A 21,805-nucleotide genomic window follows, 5' to 3' on the forward strand; every position below is an offset into this window, starting at 1 on the left:
TTAAAATGTTAGCACCTACAACATCTTTTGCCCCAAAGCCAATTCAGTTTCATATAGAAAAGATATGCAGCATTACTTTTCACACACAGACCAAGACAATTATTTTAATAATGCTAGCCATGCTCTATCTTGGAATTCCTGAGATTACGCTCCTAGAAATTATTTAGTTCAAGTCTACTTTTCAAATTCTGTTGTGAGGGGACTGCAAATTGTTTTGATCACAGTAGAGTTGCTATTTCCTTGAAATAGCAAATTGGAAAAACTGGTATTGAAAACGTGCAGTTTCAGGGCAGTTAAGTATCTTGAGTATGGTCTCAAGTAACAGTCTGGTTTATGTTACCATGGCAGCACTTCCTTTCACTGGGTCTGTTCATGAACTATCATGAACAAGAGATAAAACTCTGTATTTGCTAATCTACATTTTAGAGTCTACAGCAAAAAGAAACTTATTTTTAACTAATTTTCCACTTGAAACCTTTGCTCCTATATTATTGGGCCTAGATAAGAGAATACAAATAATAACTGTTTAAAACTAAATTTGCCTATAACAAAATAGTCTTCTGTGCAACAGAAACAGGAAATGAGCATTCTCTCATTTTATTATTTTGCGTTTTAGAACTCTAAGGCTTCTGAATTTACTTGGTAGAGAACTGCTAAAGGTTTTGAAGAAATTTTGAATATACTAAAAGGTGAACTTTAAAAAGACTTGTCTTAACAGAAGTGGTAAAGACTAGATTGGGAGAAGAGGCAACGTTCATTATTCCTAAAATGTTTTTATGAACTTATCCTGTATATTTTAATAGAGTTGCTCACCTTGTCTACTACCAAAAAGAAGGCAAAACGGCAAGGCCTAGATAAAACTATAAAGTGGTAATGATTTTCAGTGGTTTTTAGAACCTCTGAGTTAAAAATAATTAACTGATTAAAATTTTACCACACTAGGAAAAAATCTAGTTCCATGTTTCCCAGCTAAAATCTCACAGTAATAATGTTTAAGATGGGCTTTATAAAAATTTAGAAAAGTACATACAAGACTTGGATGTTAATTTTTTTTTTTCCCAGACAGTCTCGCTGTGTCACCCAGGCTGGAGTGCAGTGACACGATCTTGGCTCACTGCAACCTCCACCTCCCAGGTTCAGGAGATTCCCTTGCCTCAGCCTCCCAAGCAGCTGGGATTACAGGTGCGCACCACCATGCCCGGCTAATTTTTGTATTTTTAGTAGAGACGGGGTTCCACCATGTTGGCCAGGTTGATCTTGAACTCCTGACCTCAAGTGATCCACCTGCCTCGGCTCCCAAAGTGTTGGGATTACAGGCGTGAGCCACCATGCCTGGCCAATTTTTATTTTTATTTATTTTTTAAATTTGAGACAGAGTCTTGCTCTGTCATCCCGGCTGGAATGCAGTGGCACGATCTTGGCTCACTGCAACCTCTACCTCCGGGTTCAAGTGATTCTCGTGTCTCAACCTCCCAGAGTGCTGGAATTACAGGTGTACGCGCCACTGTGCCCAGCCAGATGTTAAGTTAACATTTAAAACATAAAGCCTAAACCAAAGCAAGCTGAACCAAAACAAAAGACAACCACATGTAATTTTAATAAATTTAAAATCCAGAAACAAATAAATACCAAACCAGGATCGTTAGACCTGTCTTTTCAGAGTAGTAAAAATGGTATGATTATAGGGAGAAAAAAATCTGATCAGCAGCTGTATCAGCGGCTATCATTACCACTTCATAATTTGATCTAGATCTTGCCATTCTGCCTTCTATTGGGATTATCATCTCTAGATAACAGCCATTCATCCGAAAAGTGTTGTCGAGGTTGCCAAATCCAATTCTAACACTTAATGCAACTAAGTATATTTGACTTCCACAGATTGGAAGAAAAATACTGTCATTCTGTCACAAGAAACGTTTCATAAATTAAAAAAAAAAAATCCACATGCATTCCCAAATCTACTTGAATGTATCTCTTTGTCTAAATCTCAGACATTTAGGCAAAATAGTTAACTGATTTTTATGAAGACGATTTACAAGTTCCTTCCCTCCCACCCTGACTTGTGGTGATAGCTTGCTAATTTTTATGCCAATATATTACCATTTCTATATTTATCCCTTTTTTAAAATTGTAAGATGATTTCTCTCCTTTTCGTTATCAAATTCTACCTATACTCTGGACTGCATCCTTTCCCATTCTCTAGCTCTCACTTCTTTAATTTCTTCCTTTCTCTGAACATTCAAAACACTCAGGTTAATTACATTAAAAATGTATACATTTAAAAATTATAGACGTGACCAACTCCCTTTTGAGTACTACCACAAATCATACTATTGAACATATGGTTTTCTTTTACTAAAAATAATACCACTGTGAATATTATCACACACATCTTCTTTGTGCAAGTATGAATGTTACTCTGGGGAGAAATCAGAATATGATCTGCTAGATCAAAGGAGAGCCCATTTCTAATTCTAGTAACTACGGCCAGGGTGCCCTCAAGAATGGTCATATTAATATTCTCCTATCAATGGTGTGAAAGTATCAATATTTACTCATGTCCTCATCTTATTCGATATTATCAAATATTTTAAATTTCTGAATTCTAATAGATAAAAAAGCATTTTTTGTTCTTTTAATTTGAATGTCCCTTACACACATTACTAGTAAGATAAACGTCTTTATGTTTATTGACTATTTGTGTTTCCTCCTCTGTGAACTGCCTATTCATATACTTCCCCATTTTTCTATTAGATTTTCATTTTCTTATTGAATTATATGAGTTTCTTCTATAATGGTATACTGTTGATAGTAAACATCGCTTCTCAACTCCACATTTAATGACATGATGTTGGTAGCTTGAAATTGGCCATGATGGAAATATTATACCATGGAAATCTGCAAAAGCTAAACAGCCCATCCCCTAGCCAGTTGTTAAACATTTATCAGCACAGCACTTTTTTTTTTTTTGAGACGGAGTCTCGCTCTGTTGCCAGGCTGGAGTGCAGTGGTGCGGTCTCAGCTCACTGCAACCTCTGCCTCCTGGGTTCAAGCGATTCTCCTACCTCAGCCTCCCAAGTAGCTGAGATTACAGGCACACGCCACCACACCCAGCTCATTTTTGTATTTTTAGTAGAGATGGGGTTTCACCATGTTGCCCACGCTGGACTTGACCTCGTGATCCGCCCACTTTGGCCTCCAAAAGTGCAGGGATTACAGGTGTGAGCCACCGCGCCCAGTCAGCACAGCACTTATGCCCAGCCAGCACAGCACTTATTACATATTTTGAATCCTAATCTTTTGGCTGCTACTTTCTCAACAACTTCTTCTTAGCCAGTCATTTTCAAGTGTTCTGCAAAAATTGACACTGTTGGCCATTCACACTTAAGCTTAGCTTCCTTGGCTTCATTACACCATACTTTTCCTAGATTATTCCACTCAAAAGCAATGCTGATCAATTCCAAACTTAAGAGCTGTAATCTCACCACATCACCTCTATTCCTGCCTATATTTCTAAGTACCTAGTAGATGGTTACCTTTTATGTATCATCATAAGTATAAACACAATAGTTCTAAAAGTATAAAAGAATTAAGTGACACAATTCAAGAATAAAATCACTAAGGAAATTCTAAATGCATAAACAATAGCAAACAATGACACTGGTAACTATAAGGGTAAATTTAAACGGAAACTATATAAAATAATTATGAAATATGTATAGTGTTTAAAAAAAGACAGAGGATAACAATACCAAAATAACAGAGGGAAAAGAATAAAGGGAGATCAATTTCAAAGAAGGCAAAGAGAAGAGGAAGGATAGGGAGATGATTTTCACTGTAGCAGTGTTTATAACAAAAAATTAGAAACCTAAATGTTCATCCACATCACAATTAAAGAGAATTATGCAATAAGATGAGAAAAGACGCTGAGCTTTTAAAAGGTTATTGAATAATATCACTCCCCCCTTTCTCTTTCTGACACACACACACACAACTTTTTTTTTTTTTTTTGCAGCAGTATCTCATTGTTTTATTTATTTATTTTTATTATTATTATACTTTAAGTTTTAGGGTACATGTGCACAATGTGCAGGTTTGTTACATATGTATACATGTGCCATGTTGTTGTGCTGCACCCATTAACTCGTCATTTAGCATTAGGTATATCTGCTAATGCTATCCCTCCCCCCCACCCACCTCACAACAGTCCCCATAGTGTGATGTTCCCCTTCCTGTGTCCATGTGTTCTCATTGTTCAATTCCCACCTGTGAGTGAGAACATGTGGTGTTTGGTTTTTTGTCCTTGCGATAGTTTACTGAGAATGATGATTTCCAGTTTCATCCATGTCCCTACAAAGGACATGAACTCATCATTTTTTTATGGCTGCATAGTATTCCATGGTGTGTATGTGCCACATTTTCTTAATCCAGTCTATCGTTGTTGGACATTTGGGTTGGTTCCAAGTCTTTGCTATTGTGAATAGTGCCGCAATAAACATACGTGTGCATGTGTCTTTACAGCAGCATGATTTACAGTCCTTTGGGTATATACCCAGTAATGGGATGGCTGGGTCAAATGGTATTTCTAGTTCTAGATCCCTGAGGAATCGCCACTCTGACTTCCACAATGGTCGAACTAGTTTACAGTCCCACCAGCAGTGTAAAAGTGTTCCTATTTCTCCACATCCTCTCCAGCACCTGTTGTTTCCTGACTTTTTAATGATCGCCATTCCAACTGGCACGCACACAGTCTTAAGTGACTATTCTACTAAGGCCTTGACCTCAGAGAGCTCTCATATCCTCCCTAATGGGAGAAGCAAATCTATACATAACCGGGATATGTATGTTATAAAGGTAACAAACAGAATGCTATAAACACACAAAATGAGTACAAAAAAGCAGGAAATGCTTGCGAGGTGACTTCTGAGATGGGCTTTGAGGAAATGTTATCTCCACTGACATTGAATTACGAAAATGCAGTGTAGATAGAGGAACAAAATAAACAAGGACTATTTATAGTATACTGGAATAGCAAGTAGTCTTGTGGGGGTAGATCACGGAGTAGTGAAGAAAAAAACTGCAAAGACAGGCAGAGGCCAAACTGAGGAGGGTTTTGAAAACTATATTAACAAGTTTGGCTTTTATTTAGTAAGTCATATTTACTAAAGGTTACTAGTTACAAAAACTGAAGTAAAAATGAGGCTCAGAGAGTCTAACTTTACCAAGTCACACATCTATCTGGATCTAGGAACATACCTGAATCCAATCCTTCATGCTGACTCCTCAACTTATATAATAGTTCAATTTGATGAGAAATGAGGGGAAGACCTGAACTAAGGCCAATGTTACGGTAGAAACTAAAAGAAATGGCCAGAATCAAAAAGCAACTTGTAGGTATTTATAGGTGCTACCAGATACTGTTTTTTCTAGAATCTAACCCCTGGCTTTGACAGGCTTTCTAGACCAGGATCAATTAATACCACGTATCTCACTTTTTTGGTTATAAAATAAGGAAGTTCATCAGGATAATGTCTACATTCCTTTCAAATTTGACATTCAAATAACTTAGGCATTGCAAAGAGCAGGTACCCAAGATGACTCAGATTTCTAGCTGAGACCCAAATAGATCCTTGGAGAAGAGAGAAGAATAAAGTCCAATTTTGGACACACTGAATTTGAAAATACCTCCAGATCTAATAATTAGTTGCAAATTTAGGTCTGGGCTTTAGGAGAAAGATCTAGAAGTCATTAGATTACAGATGACATATTAAGCCATGGGAATTAATCAGATTATTTAAGAAAACACTAAATCAACAAAAAAGACAAAATAGTGAACACTAAAGTTTAAATGGCAAGTGGTAAAAGAAAAAGATGGAGAGTCCATGCAGGTAAACAAAGAATTAAGCACAGTGTTACACAAATCAAAGAAAAGATGAATTCCCAGAGCTAATCATGTCATATAATGCAGTTTTAGGTTGAATAAGACAGAAAAGAAGTCAGTGGATTTAGACATAAGGAGGGCAATGATTACAAAGTGTTCAAATCCCACATCTTCACTGAAACTATCTCTGCATGGTACTACTAACTGTAACATTCCTTTGGCAAATGAATTCAGATATTGTTTAAGATAATATATTGCTCTATCATTCACACTGTCACAAGTCAAATACAGAGAAACTCCATCATGCTCCTGGCTTAAAAACTCTCACTGGTTTGCTCTCAAAACTGAAGTCCAAACAACTCAGCATGATATTCATCACAATTCTATTCTGCATCACTCTGCTTTTCCACCCTGCTCTCATACATTCCTCACCAACAGAGAATATGCCTACTGCCCCAAACTCCCAGCAGAATATACTATTGCCCTTTGGCATATGCTACCCTCCTAAAACCTGTTCTTTTTTTTCAAAGCACACTTCAATGGCCAACTTTTCCATAAAAATTTCCCAAATCTTTTAGTTTAGGGGGTCCCCAACCCCCAGGCTGGAGACCGGTACAGGTCCATGGCCTCTTAGGAAACAGGTCGCAGAGCAGGAGGAGAGTGGAAGTTGAGAAGCATTACCACCTGATCTCCGCCTCCTGTCCGATCAGCCCATGCATTAGATTCTCACAGGAGCTCAAACCCTATTGTGGACTGTGCATGTGAGGGGATCTAGGTTGTGCGCTTCTTATGAGAATCTAATGCCTGATGATGTGAGGTGGAACAGTTTCATCCCAAAACCGTATCCCATGTCCCCACCTCAGGCTGCAGAAAAACTGTCTTCCACAAAACCAGTCCCTAGTGCCAAAAAGTTTGGGGACCACTGTGCTAGGTAATAATTAATCAACTCCTCTCTAACTCTGTTCATGTTGCTATTATTACATTTCTTTCTATATTGTATTATGATTAACTGTTTGCCTTCTTACTTTTTAAAACTTAAACTCCTTCACGCCAGGAACCATCTCACCACTGCACTCCAGCCTGGGCAATAGAGGGAGACTCTGTCTCACAAAACAAAACAAAAAGCATTAGATTCAACTTTGGCCGAGTGCAGTGGCTCACACCTGTAATCCCAGCACTTTGGGAGGCTGAGACAGGTGGATCACTTGAGCCCAGGAGTTAGAGACCAGCCTGGGCAACATGGCAAAACCCTGTCTCTACTAAAATTAGAAAAAATTAGCTGGGCATGGTGGTACACGTAGTCCCAGCTACTCAGGAAATGGAGGTAGGAGGATTGCTTGAACCCTCGGAGGTTGCAGTGGGCCGAGATTGTGCCACTGCGCTCCAGCCTGGATGACAAAGTGAGACTCTGTCTCAAAATAAAAAAATAAAATAAACTGTAACAGGGTCCATCCTGTGAGGTGAGATGTAACATATGAACTCTTTCTTTTGGCAGAGCACAGAGATTGCAGTCGTGAAAGAATGTAAGAAAAAAAACACCACCCAAATTTTAAAACAAATTTATTAAAGACCAAATGTGAGCTAGCATGACAGCTTAGAATCCCTGACATTCCCAGAAGAAGAGGAGTCTGCCTCCACTAGGCTAGGTCTTTTTCCACTGGCCTCCATCTGGTGCTCCAGAGGAAGACTGCAGGCAGGCCAGGAAGCCTAAGAGAGAAACCCTTACGAATGAAGACAGATGTACAGAATCTGCCAAGGTTTAGGCAAAGATCATCCATGTTCTAGACCCTGAACAAGCACAAGGTGAAGATCAGGTGGTGTTGTAGGATAGACACAAACCGACCTATATCCCGGACTCTTCCGTAATACAAAGCAAAAGCTGTCTGCCACTGAGGAAGGGGCAAAATACTTCACCCACTCTAGTCCCAGGCAAAGGATGGCTGTTGCTAAAAGAGAAGTATAAAACCTAGCTATCCCCATATTTAACAAGGCAATGTGCCACATGCCACTAGAAGAAAGGCAGAAAATCTGCTCATGCTCAAATCTGCTGATGATACAGAGAACTGCTGCCATTGGGAAAGGGAGTGGTCACTCACTTTTGCCCAAGACCTCCCACTAATACTAGGCTGAGTTTCTCTACCATAATGGGAATGAGTAGAAAACTGGCTTGAACTCTAAAACAGAACTGTCTAAAAGGACTGTTGATGATGACAGAAATATCCTATAGCTGTTCAATATGCCAACCACTAGCCACATGTGGATAAATGGCTACTGAAGAATGCAGCTCTAGACTCTATCTTTGCCTAAACCTTGGTAGATTCTGTACATCTGTCTTCATTCATAAAGGTTTCTCTCTTATGCTTCCTGGCCTGCCTGCAGTCTTCCTCTGGGGCACCAGATGGAGGCCAGTGGAAAAAGACCTAGCTAGTGGATGCAGACTCTTCTTCTGGGAATGTCAGGGATTCTAAACTGTCATGCTAGCTCACATTTGGTCTTTAATAATTTGATTTAAAATTTGGGTGGCTTCTTTTTCTTACATTCTTTTACGACTGCCATTTCTGTGCTCTGTCAAAGGTTAACAGTTCATATGTTACATCTCACCTCACAGGATGGACCCTGTCACATTTTATTTATTTATTTTTTTGAGACGGAGTTTCACTCTTGTTGCCCAGGCTGGAGTGCAATGGCACGATCTAGTCTCACCACAACCTCCACCTCCCAGGTTCAAGCGATTCTCCTGCTTCAGCCTCCCGAGTAGCTGGGATTACAGGCATGTGCCACCATGCCTGGCTAATTTGTTGTATTTTTCGTAGAGACAGGGTTTCTCCATGTTGGTCAGGCTGGACTTGAACTCTCAACCTCAGGTGACCCGCCCACCTCAGCTTCCCAAAGTGCTGGGATTACAGGTGTAAGCCACCACATCCAGCTTATTTTTTTATTTTGAGACAGGGTCTCACTTTGTCATCCAGGCTGGAGTGCAGTGGCACAATCTTGGCCCACTGCGACCTCCGAGGGTTCAAGCAATCCTCCTACCTCCATTTCCTGAGTAGCTGGGACTACGTGTACCACCATGCCCAGCTAATTTTTTCTAATTTTAGTAGAGACAGGGTTTTGCCATGTTGCCCAGGCTGGTCTCTAACTCCTGGGCTCAAGTGATCCACCTGTCTCAGCCTCCCAAAGTGCTGGGATTACAGGTGTGAGCCACTGCACTCGGCCAAAGTTGAATCCAATGTTTTTTGTTTTGTTTTGTGAGACAGAGTCTCCCTCTATTGCCCAGGCTGGAGTGCAGTGGTGAGATGGTTCCTGGCATGAAAGAGTATGTTTTGCTACTGAAAAATGCAGCTCTAGACTCTATACTGGGTAGATGGAGAGACTGTGTGCTCCTGGGGGAGGCACAGAAAGACTCACACCTGAGGCACAGGCATGCAGAACCTGTTTAAGACTAATGCTGGAGAAGAACCAAGAATCCTACTCTGCCCCATCCAAAAGCCTTGCTCCAAGTAACAAGCAATAGCAACCTAGTGCTGTAGGAAGGGGAACAGAGAGAGCTATCTTACCTCTCTCCCACCCTCAAATGTGGCACAAGCTGGAAGATGAAGTTGTAGCAGTAATGCTGAGACAAAAAAATCATCTATTGCTCCAGGCCTCACTTTAAACACAAAGTATTGGCAGTTCATCTCTGTAGGAGTCTGAAGAGTGTGGTGTACTGACAGTAATTACTGCAACCACAAACACTCAAAACTCTTCTCAATTACTAACTAGACTGACCAAAACCTGTTCACACTAACAGCCTAACAGAAGTAGAGGCATGCCTATTTCTGGGTAGAAATATTACATACTTCCGTCCCTGCCATTCTTTTACAACGTCTGATATTCAATCCAAAATTATAAAATACATACAAAAACAAGAAATTAAAACAGTCAGCAAAACCCAATCCAGAGATGGACCAGATATTGAAACTGACAGACATTATATAACGACTATAATTAATGTGTTTATGGATCTAGTGGGGAATTTTAGCAGAGACAGAAACTTTTTTAAAAGGAAAATGAAAACATTAGAAATTAAAAATATGAAGAAGTCCTTCATTGGGGCTTATCAGCAGAATGAACACAACAAAGAAAAACAGTGAACGTATAGAAAAATCAATAAAAATTATCCAAACTAAGAGAGAAAGAGTGGGAGAAAGGCAAAGCAATCAAGAGGTAAGACAAATAGCAAATGGTCTAACATATTTTTACTTGGAGTCCTAAAAGTAGGAGTGAGGCAGAAGAAATATTTGAAGAGATAATGAGCAAAAATTTCCCAAATTTAATGAAAGGCAATAAACCATACATTTAAGAACCACTGAGAAACCAAAGCAAGATAAAAATAAAGAATAACACAACTAGGCCCGTTATAGTCAAACTGCTGAAAAGCAGTGATAAAGAGAGAAAGAAAAAATAACTGAAGACAGCAATTAAAAAAAGAGACATTACATAAAGAGGAATAACGACAGCAGACTTCTCACCAGAAACTATGGGAGCCAGAAGACAATAAATCATCTTTAAAATACATAGAAGAAAAAATGTCAACCTAGAATTCTAAACCTGCACCCCACAAAAAAGTTTAAAATAACCATTGCCAGCAAAACTGAATAATGAGAAATTTTAAATAAACTTCTCCAGGCAAAAGGAATTAATCCAATAGGGCATCAGGTGCCAAACAACTTTTTCTGTAAAGAGCCAGTTAAGTGAAATGGTGTAATATTATTTGAAGGTGAAAACCTGAAAACCATATAGCAACCACTAAAATACATAAATAATGAGCCAATAGTAGAGATAAAATTGAAGCATAAAAAAAAAAAACAAAAAAACACACACGCACACACACACAAAACACCTCGGCCAGGCACAGTGGCTCACACTGTAATCCCAACACTTTGGGAGGTCAAGAGTTCCAAGACCAGTCTGGACAACATGGCAAAACCCATCTCTATTAAAAATACGAAAATTAGCTGGGCATGGTGGCACACGCCTGTAGTCCCAGCTATTCTGGATGCTGAGGCATAAGAATCGCTGGAACCCAGGAGGTGGAGGTTGCAGTGAGCGGAGATCGTGCCACTGTACTCCAGGCTGGGTGACAGATTGAGACTGTCTCAAAAAAAAAAAAAAAAAAACTAAAAAACCAAAACCAAAAGCGAAGAACACCTCATCCCAAAAAAGGCAGGAAAAGTGGAAAAGAAAATCAAATAAATAGCAAGGTGATAGATTTAAACCCAACCGTATCAATTTCATTAATTTAAATGGTCTATACTTGGATTATAAGGCAGAGATTATCATATTGAATAAAGAATCAAATACTGATATAGGAACACTACAGAAACTAGAAACAAAGAACTAAAATAATAAAAAGACTAATCTAGGTACCTATAGTAGACAAAACATAATTCTGCTAAATTTATATCAATATTTAAGAAATTTTAAAACATCTCAAGTGAAAACAAATGAATATAATTCAGTTCAGCTGAAGTAATTTGACTTGACTACTTGTCTCCCCGATTTCCAGATATTTTAAGGGCTCCATGTTAATTAGTTCCCCCACACCTCACCAAATACAGCAATGTTCATAAACACTGACCTTGCCATGGCTTCTTTCCACTTTCTGAAAACATTTATTCAGGGACAGATTATGTCGAACAGAATTCTTCCAGCCTGTTGGTGCAGTAGCAAAATATGGAAAATGGTCCAGGATCCAGCTATAAATTTCTTTGACAGGCAAACATTTATTTGGAGAGTGCTCAATAGCCATATAAATGAGAAGACTAAAGGAGTATGGGGGCTTTGAAGTTGCTGATTTTTTTTCTGGGTTCTGGTAGCAAGCTGGTCCAAAGGATGGCACATCATCTCCCTCTATGTCATACAACGGACTAACAATTGGAAGACCCTCACTTCCGAGGCTGAAGTTTGTTAGAAGATTAGTACTTTCATGAAGCCAGTTCAAGTTTGTGAGTTCATCATCTGCTGACTCACTGTCCACTAGAGTGGCCTTTGGCCTGGCAGCATCAACAGCTTCAGGCAAGCTTCCCATTTTGTAAATCTGGCTTAATCCTGCAATCTTTTCAGCTCCTGGGGTTTCAGCTCTCTTATCTGGAGTCATTCGAATTACTGGACCCATTTACTCTTATAGTTCTGCAACAAAGGAAACAATTATCAATGTAATACTTTAGATTCTTAAACTCTGGGAAAAAGAAAATACATATGTAAATATCCCCAAATCAGAGAAATTTTGCAATCAATTATCCCACATAATATTTAAGCACCACATTTGTATAATGAAGATACTAATGGTTATAATACAAGGAAAATAACTTATATTCGTTGAAATGGCTGTAAATAAAGTGCAGCTTTATAGGACCAGGTGTATGGGTGATATTAACACAATTAAATAATGTATTTTAAATACTTAGTAAAGTATCTAGCACATGCTAACCACCTAATAGGAAGTGGCTATTATTACTTAAAATGGACAGGCTATTTCTTTGAATTATAAGACTTTATATGTATCTTAAGAATCTACGATTTTACTATATACAAATAGTTGAATCATGAAAATAATAAATTTGAAATTATTTAAGCAATATTTTAAAATAAACCCTTTCCTCAAATCTCAAATATTTACTATAAAAAGAAACTATGCATACTATTTTTACAGCACATCATACTAAAAAGAGATAACATTTTTATTTCATTATTTATTTTGAATCAACAAATAATGATTATATATATGTATGGGGTACAATGTGATATTATGATACATGTATATACTGTGAAATGATTAGATCAGGCTAATTAATATATCCATCACCTCACATACCTATTTCTCTTTGTGGTGAGAACATTTTAAATGTTCTTTTAGGAATTTTGAAATATACATTATTATTAACTATAGTCACCATGCTATGCAATAGGTCACTAGCACTTACTCCTCTTGTGTAACCAGAACTTTGTACTCTTTGACTAACATCTCCCCCTTCCCTACACCCTCCCCTCCTGCCCCCACCACCCGTATCTGGTTACCAACCATTCCACTCTATACTTCTGTAAGTCTAACAAGATAACACTTCTTATTCACTAAATTTATTATTAGCCAAATTAAATTCACTATAAGTTATCATTTCTTTTTAAAATTCCAGTACTTTTAAACTCTGCATTCTATATCATCTCAAGTACTGACAGTTCAAGGCTGGCATTCTCTTAGTAAGGTATGAAGTGTCCCTGTACTTTCAAGGAGAGCGAAAAAGAGCTGTTACTATTCTTTTTTCATTTCTATTTTCTCAAATTATTTTTGTTTTGCATTTTAAACACCCTTCTATTCAAAAACTTTATCATGAGACAATAACAGACTAGAGAAGAAAGCAATAGGCTAATGTGCTATTTAATTAATTTTCAATGGCTCATAAAGATAACTCATTTCTAAATTCAGTGAAAAACCGACTATTATCCTATTCAACCCACTTATGCTTGTGTAACTGAAATAATTGGGGGGGGGGGTACCTCCAGAGTTTTATTTTGCTTAAGACATAGATGGCAGGTTACTTCAAGAATTCTGAAAACCGGCTAATTTTATTTCTATTTTTTATGTCAGTTATGTAAAAGAGAAAACTGGTTAATTTTAGATGTAGAACAGTTTATCTGGATTCTGGGAGCTACCACCAGAAGTAGTTAGCCTCAGAGCACTCCATTATCAACAGCCTTAGATAATACTTTAGTGCCCAGGCATTGTGCTAAACAATTTACATATGATATCTCAATTAACTGTCAATTAAACCCTATAAGGTAGGCACTATTATTAATTCAACTTTATTGATGAGGAAAATTAATCAGAGAGGTTAAGCGTAAGTGGAACTGTCAGAATTTAAATCCAGGCAGACTGACTCTGGAAACAAAACTCTAACCACAATATGTGCTGGCAACAGTATGTACACAACACCCATGAGCACCAATGACTCAAATCCTATTCATTTTAAATCTTAACAGCATTCTTTCCATATCCAGTTCTTATCTCTCTCCTGTGCACCCATAACTTGAAACATCAAAACACTGTAAAAAGGAAAACATCAAACGGTAACGGATTTGGTTTCTGTTTCAATCTCTTATGAAAACCACACATACATAAACATTCACATATACGAGCACACAATGTATTTCAGAACTGATATCCTGTACTATATAAGTGACCAAATTATTCATTTTATCACCAAAGTTTCTCCGTTCATAGAGACTTAAAAACATGATGAATGAGAATTGGTTGAATGTCTTGCTTCCTTAAAAAACAAACAAAAAACGACTCTTTAGTGTACCCAGTGTTCAGTTAAAGAAGGGAGTGATTAATTTCTAATGTTTCACTTTGGCCTTGTCACTTAAATCTCCATTTATCTTCCATTACATCTAGAAATTAGAAAGTACCAAACAGCAGTGGCTAACATTTGCTGAGATTTTACTACATTACAGATTCTATTGTCATAGGCTTAAAATGCATCATCTCTACGTACTCTGAACTACTCCTTAGTTCAATATATGTCCTTCCTTTCCGACTGTGAATTCCATGAGGAGCAAGTCTTTTTTTTTTTTTTTTTTTTTTAAAAGAGACCAGGGTCTCACTCCGTCACCCAGGCCGTAGTACAGAGGCAATATCATGGCTCACTGTAACCTCCACCTCCTGGGTTCAAGTGATCCTCCCGCCCCAGCCTCCCAAGTAGCTAGGACTACAGGCGCACACCACCATGCCCAGCTAATTTTTAAAATTTTTATAGATCTTGCTATGGTTGCCCAGGCTGGTCTCAAACAATTGGCCTCAAGCAATCCTCCCGCCTCAGCTTCCCAAAGTGTTGTGATTACAGGCATGAGCCACCATGCTTAGCTGGGATAAGAGTCTTTTACTTTTGCATTCCTAATTAATCTTATCAAAATGTTGAGTATGAGTAGACACTCAAATCATAGTTATTTCAGATAGAAATGAATTCATAATACAAATTATTTGTCTATTCTGCAAAATGCTGCACTAACTGCCTGGAAGAGTTAATTTATTTTGGAAATGAATTTTTAATGGTAGGAAACATCCTAAATGGTAACAATAAAAAAAACTGAAATTCATTGTTAAGAATAAGGAAATGGAAATGAAGTAAGCCATTTCCCTAAGGTTCTAAAGCTAATAAAAAGCAGAGCCAAAATTATAACGAGGCTAAGTTCAATATTCAAATTTCTGGCCATTAGAGTCACTCTCAATCGCTCAAGAAACTTGTATTTTTGCCAATACTACTTAAAACAGAAATAGTGAGTTTTATTAATGTAACATACTCAAAAATCAGTCTCTTGATAACTATTGACTAAATTTTCTCATAAGTAATTTAAATGGTTGCAAGTATGTTATTCCTCTGAATTACAAGTTTACAATAAAATTTCATTACTTTAAGATGTAAAGAAATAGTATGGCAGCAAATATGCCAAAGAGTTACAGAGTGTTAATCCAAGCAAAGTTTAAAAACCAAGTATTGACATTATTAAAAACCAAGTACTGACATTATCTTAGTAAGGTTTGAATTGTCATTGTGTTTTCAAGAGGGAAAAAAAGCTGTTTCTAAACTATCCTTATAGAACACTTTAGAGCACTATCCACTTAGATGAGATCAGGCATGTTCAGGGTGCTATGACCATAGACAGAGCACTATCCATTTGGAACACCAAGTCCACCACAATGGATAAACAGGCAAATGATCTTTTCTCACATATTAAATACAAATAGCAAACAAATACATAAATTAAAAAATTACATAAAAAACTTATTTTAAAAAATATAAAATAAACAATTTTGGGCAAGGACCTAGGGCCATTTTGGAAAGCTAACTGGAAATGTGTATCAAGAATTATTAAAAATTTCATTCTTTGACCCAACAATTCCAAATGTGTCACTTTGTGAAATAATCTTATGTAGGGAAAAAGATATTCCCTTCCCAGCCCACGATGTGTGGAGAGACACACAGATATTCATCCAAGAATTATTAAAGATAACAGAAAACTATAAACAACTTACATTTTCTATAATAGAGAAATAATAAACTAAAGCCCATCTATTCAATCGAATATTTAGTAGCCATTAAAAATGACTGACTTGAAGAATGTGAATAAATTAAAAAGCTTATAAAAACCAGTGAAAAAGTAAAAAATACATACAAAAAAGAAAACGGTTGTTTATATTACTAATTTTTGTCTTTGTTATTCTATTTTCCAATTTTTCTTTAATGTGTTATTATTTTTATAGTTTAAAATGAAAACAAGCTCAAGGGAGAAAAGGCTGTACCACATTATTTTTAGTTGTAGTATTTCCATTTCACACACAAAAATCAAATCTTAAAAAGGTCATGGACTTATGAGAGAGCTCAAGTCAAAAACAGAAGCCATCTCTTGTATTCTTAATACAGCCTGTTCTGTTACAAACCTTTTCCATAACACGAATTAGCCCATTGGTAAATAAGGGAATGATTTTAGTATAATGTAAGTCATATTGGTTTGCACATGATTCTTCTCAGCCTATGTTTTTGTACTACCAAATAACAACAGCTGAACCCAAAATAGGCTAACACAGTGGAAAGCAGCAAGCTGCTGAAAAGACAGTATGGTACACCATTCTCATTCAACCCATGTTCTTCCTCTTGGCACAGCTTGGCCACATGCTCTTTCTTGGAAGTGATTAATGAGCTCTTCTTTCCAAATCTTTATGCATTTCACCCTGGCGTCCATCATCCTGTAGCTTCAACCCTTCCTTGCACAGTGTTCATCTTTTTTTTAAAATCCTAAACTGACCATATTACTTGTTTGTGAAAAATTTCATGTATGTTTTAATATATTCTAGTATTCTCATTAAGATTTATTTTTGTTAGCATTCTGGTTACAAAGCTGCATATTTTTCACTTTAGAGTGAGTTGGCCCATCAGCTGTGCACAATTTTAGTGTTTTCAGGAATATATAAATATGCAATATTACTACAAAAAGATCTGTATATTTCACAATAAAATCAAGAAAACTTTCCATTTTATTTATTTTAAAAATTATAGTCTTATGAGAAACTGCATCTTAAAATGAAAACATTCACTAGCAGAGCATTAATAATATGCATGGTTAGTTTGCTTCATAAAGCCAAATGCATAAATAAAAGGAAACCTGGGCCTGTGATGTAACATTTCTTTTTATTACTCCTTTAAGAACAGTATTTCAACGAACCACATAAAATTGTGATACATAACAAATATTACTCAAAAAAAAAACCCAAAATAGTATGATGTGGGATTTAAAAAATATATTCTAATTTTTAGGAGTATAACTAGCTTAATCCAAGTAATTAATATAACCACTAATAAACAAATTTCTAAGCCAAGACACTGCTATCCAAAAAAGTAGATAAATGTACTATACACTTTAGCAAAGTACACATTTGTGTTAAGGCTCCCATCTTCTACATTCTAAAAAAGAAAAAAAATTATTCACAAGGAGAATTTTAAAAGTGGAGAGAGTTCAGGCTTTGTGCAGTATCAGTATCGTAGCCAATGAGGTTTATCTGAGTGCAATTATTGCTAACTGGAAACTTTTCCCAATACCCCACTGCAGTTACTTGCAATATAGTCAGCACTGGCAATTTTTGACAGTCTCTATGGAGATGTAAATAAATAAATAAAATAAGAAAAATAAATAAAAATAAAAGTGGAGAGTTCAAACCAACCCAGTACAATCACTCTGGAACCCATCTAGAGCTTGACTGTGTGCCTGCCATGGCGGTATCTTGAGAAGAAGGCTTGGGATTTAAATGTACTATTTCTTTTTTTCACAGTTGTGCAGCTCATGCATTTCCTAAGGTGTCTAACAGAGATTTGCACATCTGCATATTATGTTCAATGTTATAGTGATATCCTACTCTAGGATAAGAAATATAAAATTACATATTGGAATTCTCTGATCAATTCCCAAAAGGTCATAGGAGAGCACTTTTGCTTAGGTTGGTATTAACATTGGTAAGAGAGAAATGCTTCAGAGACTACATAAGGGAAACAAAGCCACAGAATTTTCAGCACTACCTAAAACATAATATGCTGCATTACAGAGAATTAGATGTGTCGCAGTGATGGCCTTTTTTGCCCAAAATAACTAAGAAACCTACTAAACACAAAATGTTGGTTTAACCAATCAGAATTTTGACTTATTTTTCACACTTTTAACTGATTAAAAACTGAGTTAATAAAAGGTTTTTTCTTTATACTTTTCCCAGATGTTAGAATCCTTAAACATTACTTAGCCTTCCACATTTAAACATCATATAAAATTAAATTATATGGAAGACATTCTGAGACTTGTTTTTTCCCCCATCGAATTCATTAACATTATTGTAGCAGTAATTCATTTTTATAGAGACTAGTATTCCATTTTATGAATACTCAATAATTTCTTATACTCTTAAGGAACATTTAATTGTTTATGTTTGGGGCTATTACAAGTACTACTGTTATAGAAGTCTTTGTTCATATCACCTGGAATACAAGTGCCAAAAATTCCTCTTGAGTATACATCTAAAAGTTGAACATATGTCAAGAAGAAGAATTATTTGGTCACAGAATAGTCTTCAACTTTAACTGATGACAAACTGCTTACCAAAAAATGCTGAATCAGTTACCACTAACCAGGAATGTATATACCAAATGCTTCATGTACTTGCCAAAATTTTTTTGCCAATCTGATGACTACTGTATTAGTCCATTCCTACGCTGCTAGAGGGATATATCTGAGACTGGGTAATTTATAATGGAAAGGTTTAATTGGCTTATAGTTCTGCATGGCTGGGGAGGCCTCAGGAAACTTACAATCATGGCAGAAGGGGAAGCAAAAATGTCCTTCTTCAAACGGTGGCAGGAGAGAGAAGTGCTGAGCAAACTGGGGAAAAGCCCCTTGTAAAACCACCAGATCTTGTGAGAACTCACAAGAACAGCTTGAAGGGACCACTACCATGATCTAATCACCTCCCACCAGGTCCCTCCTCAACACGTGGGGACTACAATTCCGATTACAATTAAAGATGAGATCTGGGTGGGGACTCAGAGCCAGACCATATCAACTCTGAAACTGTATCTCCTTGTAGTTTTAATTTGCATTTCCCAGACTAGTAACAGGGTGGAACACCTTTTCATTCATTCACATATATCTGTATATGGATATATAGAATATGAATATATAGATATATATGAACATATAGCTATGAATATCTATACATATACCATTTGGATTTATTCTTCCATAAAGTATCTATTGAAGCCTTGTGCCCATTTTTTTATGGGTTTTCTTAATGATTTGTAATGTTTGGATACTAATATGTGATGCAAGTATCTTTCCCCAGTAGATGACTTGTCTTTTCAATCTCTTTATTAGTTGCTTTTAATAAGAAATTTCTTTACTTTCATATGGTGGAATTTATTAACCCTTTTCTTTATGGTCTGCAGTTTGTTTTATAGTTTTTGCCTTTTACATTTAAATCTTCAACTCACCAAAAATGTATACATGTATTTTTTATCCAATTTCATCTTTCACAGACAACCATAAAATTGTTCCAGCACATTTATTAAAAATTTCAGTCCAGGCGCGGTGGCTCATGCCTGTAATCTCAGCACTTTGGGAGGCAGAGGCGGGCGGATCACGAGGTCAGGAGATTGAGACCATCCCGGCTAGCATGGTGAAACCCCGTCTACTAAAAATACAAAAAATTAGCTGGGCCTGGTGGCAAGTGCCTGTGGTCCCAGCTAGTGGGGAGGCTGAGGCAGGAGAATGGCGTGAACCCAGGAGGCGGAGCTTGCAGTGAGCCACGATCATGGCACTGCACTCCAGCCTGGGCAACAGAGCAAGATTCCGAGATTCCGTCTCAAAAAAAAAAAAAATTTCATCCTTCCTGTTAGGAGAACCTATTCACCATCAGTCCTTAGCGTCCCTGTACACTCTCACCTGTTAAGAATGCAAGGCCTTTTATCTGGGCCATTTCTCAGTTTTTTGTTTGCTGCAAGCAAACCTGAGGTACGATTCAATATCTCCTACTAAAGAACAGGCCAACTTCCAACATTTCTTCTCTGATGGATGAGCTTTGAGAAAATTTTTTTAATTTCCATGTGATAAGGTTTTTTTGTGTTACGTATTTCTAACTTAACTGAGTTGGTATTATAATAGTGTATACAGTATCAATTCTCTAAAATTTGTTGAAACTTGTTTCATGGCCCAGTACATGATTAATTTTCATAATGATTCATGTGATGTTTCTATGGTGCGTGGATGAAATATATGTCCGTTGGATGAAGCTTGTTAATCGCACTGTTTAAATTTTCTATATTCCTACTAATCTTTTTTTGGGGTCTGCTTTCTATATCAAATACTAAGGCAGATATATTACACTCTCCTGCTATACTGGTAAAATTTTTCAATTTTTTCCTTGTACATCTGCTAATGTTTTGCTTTATTTTGTGGCTATGGTTATTAATTGCATGTAACTTTAAAACATATATATTCCTGCCAAATTAGCCATTTCCCATTATGTATCAATTCTTTTTGTCTTTAAGTCTATTTGAAATCATATACTAGCTTTCTTTCCATTAATATTAGCCAGGCAGCAGCCTAAGTGTCCATCAATGAAAGAAATGGATGTGGTACATATACACATGAAAAAGAATGAGATCAGGCCAGGCGTGGTGGCTCACACCTGTAATCCCAGCACTTTGGGAGGCAGAGGTGGACGGGTCATTTGAGGTCAGGAGTTCAAAACCAGCCATGGTGAAACCTCATCTGTACCCAAAAAAAAAAAAAAAACCCCACAAAAATTAGTGGGGCATGGTGGTGTGCACCTGTGGTCCCAGCTACTTTGGGAGGATGAGGCAGGAGAATTGCTTGAACCCGGGAAGTGGAGGTTACAGCGAGCTGAGATCACACCACTGCACACCAGCCTAAGCAACAAAGGGAGATGACTCCGTCTCATTAAATAAAAAAAAAAAAAAAAGAGAGAGATCCAATCATATGCAACAACATGGATGGAACTGGAGATCATCATGTTAAGTGAAATAAGCTAGGCACAGAAAGACAAACGTCGCACGTTCTCACTTATTTGTAGGATCTAAAAATCAAATGAATTGAAATCATGAACATAAGAGTAGAAGGATAGTTACCAGAGGCTGGGAAAGGTAGTGTGGGATTAGTGAGAGGGAGGTGGGGGTGGTTAATGAGTACAAAAAAAAAAAAAAAAAAAAAAAAGAATGAATAAGACCTACTATTTGATAGCATAATAGGGTGACTATAGTCAATAACTTATTTGTATATTTTTAAATAACTTAAAGAATATAATTAGATTATCTGTAACTCAAAGGATAAATGCTTGAAATGATGGACACCCCATTTTCCAGGATGTGCTTATTTCACATTGCATACCTGTATCAAAACATCTCACATACCCCATAAATATATACACCTACTATGTACACACTAAAATTAAAAAACAAAATTGCCAGGTGTATGTTTTTCCATCATTTTACTTTCAACATTTTCCTTTGTTTCCTTGTAGTCTCTATCCTAAACCCCATATAAATGAATAATGTTTTTAAAGGCATGCATGTATTTCGATTTACTTCTACCATCCTTTTTGGTATCCTGCTCTTTCCATGTTAATTTTTCTCTTTCTTTTTTTGCCTTCTTTGGAATGATTCTTTTTTCTCATTCCATTTTTTTTTAATCCTCTACTAGTGTGGAAATTATATACATATTTCTATCACTGAAATGTTACCTTATGAATTTTGATATATACTTCTAAAAATCCAGTTATCTTTAGTCTGCTCCTAAACAATAAATATACACACATACACACACACACACACA

General features: G+C 36.8%; 1 protein-coding gene and 1 non-coding gene across 6 annotated transcripts in view; one reads left to right on the plus strand and one right to left on the minus strand.

The window, feature by feature from the left end:
- The window catches only part of FOXN2 (forkhead box N2), a 65,581-nt gene that overhangs the window by 21,717 nt on the left and 22,059 nt on the right, over positions 1–21,805 (minus strand). For all 5 annotated transcript variants that reach the window (XM_058428486.1, XM_032177172.2, XM_058428485.1 and 2 more), the window contains one exon: positions 11,502–12,052. In XM_058428486.1, coding sequence (XP_058284469.1) covers positions 11,502–12,038 — 537 coding nt within the window. In that variant the 5' untranslated portion in view covers positions 12,039–12,052. The remainder of the gene's footprint in view (positions 1–11,501; positions 12,053–21,805) is intronic.
- LOC116484426 (U4 spliceosomal RNA) lies at positions 17,435–17,574 on the plus strand. The gene has a single exon (XR_004252584.1). It is a non-coding gene; the product is annotated as a U4 spliceosomal RNA (small nuclear RNA).

Source organism: Hylobates moloch, unplaced genomic scaffold (assembly GCF_009828535.3).
Source record: "Hylobates moloch isolate HMO894 unplaced genomic scaffold, HMol_V3 SCAFFOLD_15, whole genome shotgun sequence".
Lineage (NCBI taxonomy): Eukaryota > Metazoa > Chordata > Mammalia > Primates > Hylobatidae > Hylobates > Hylobates moloch.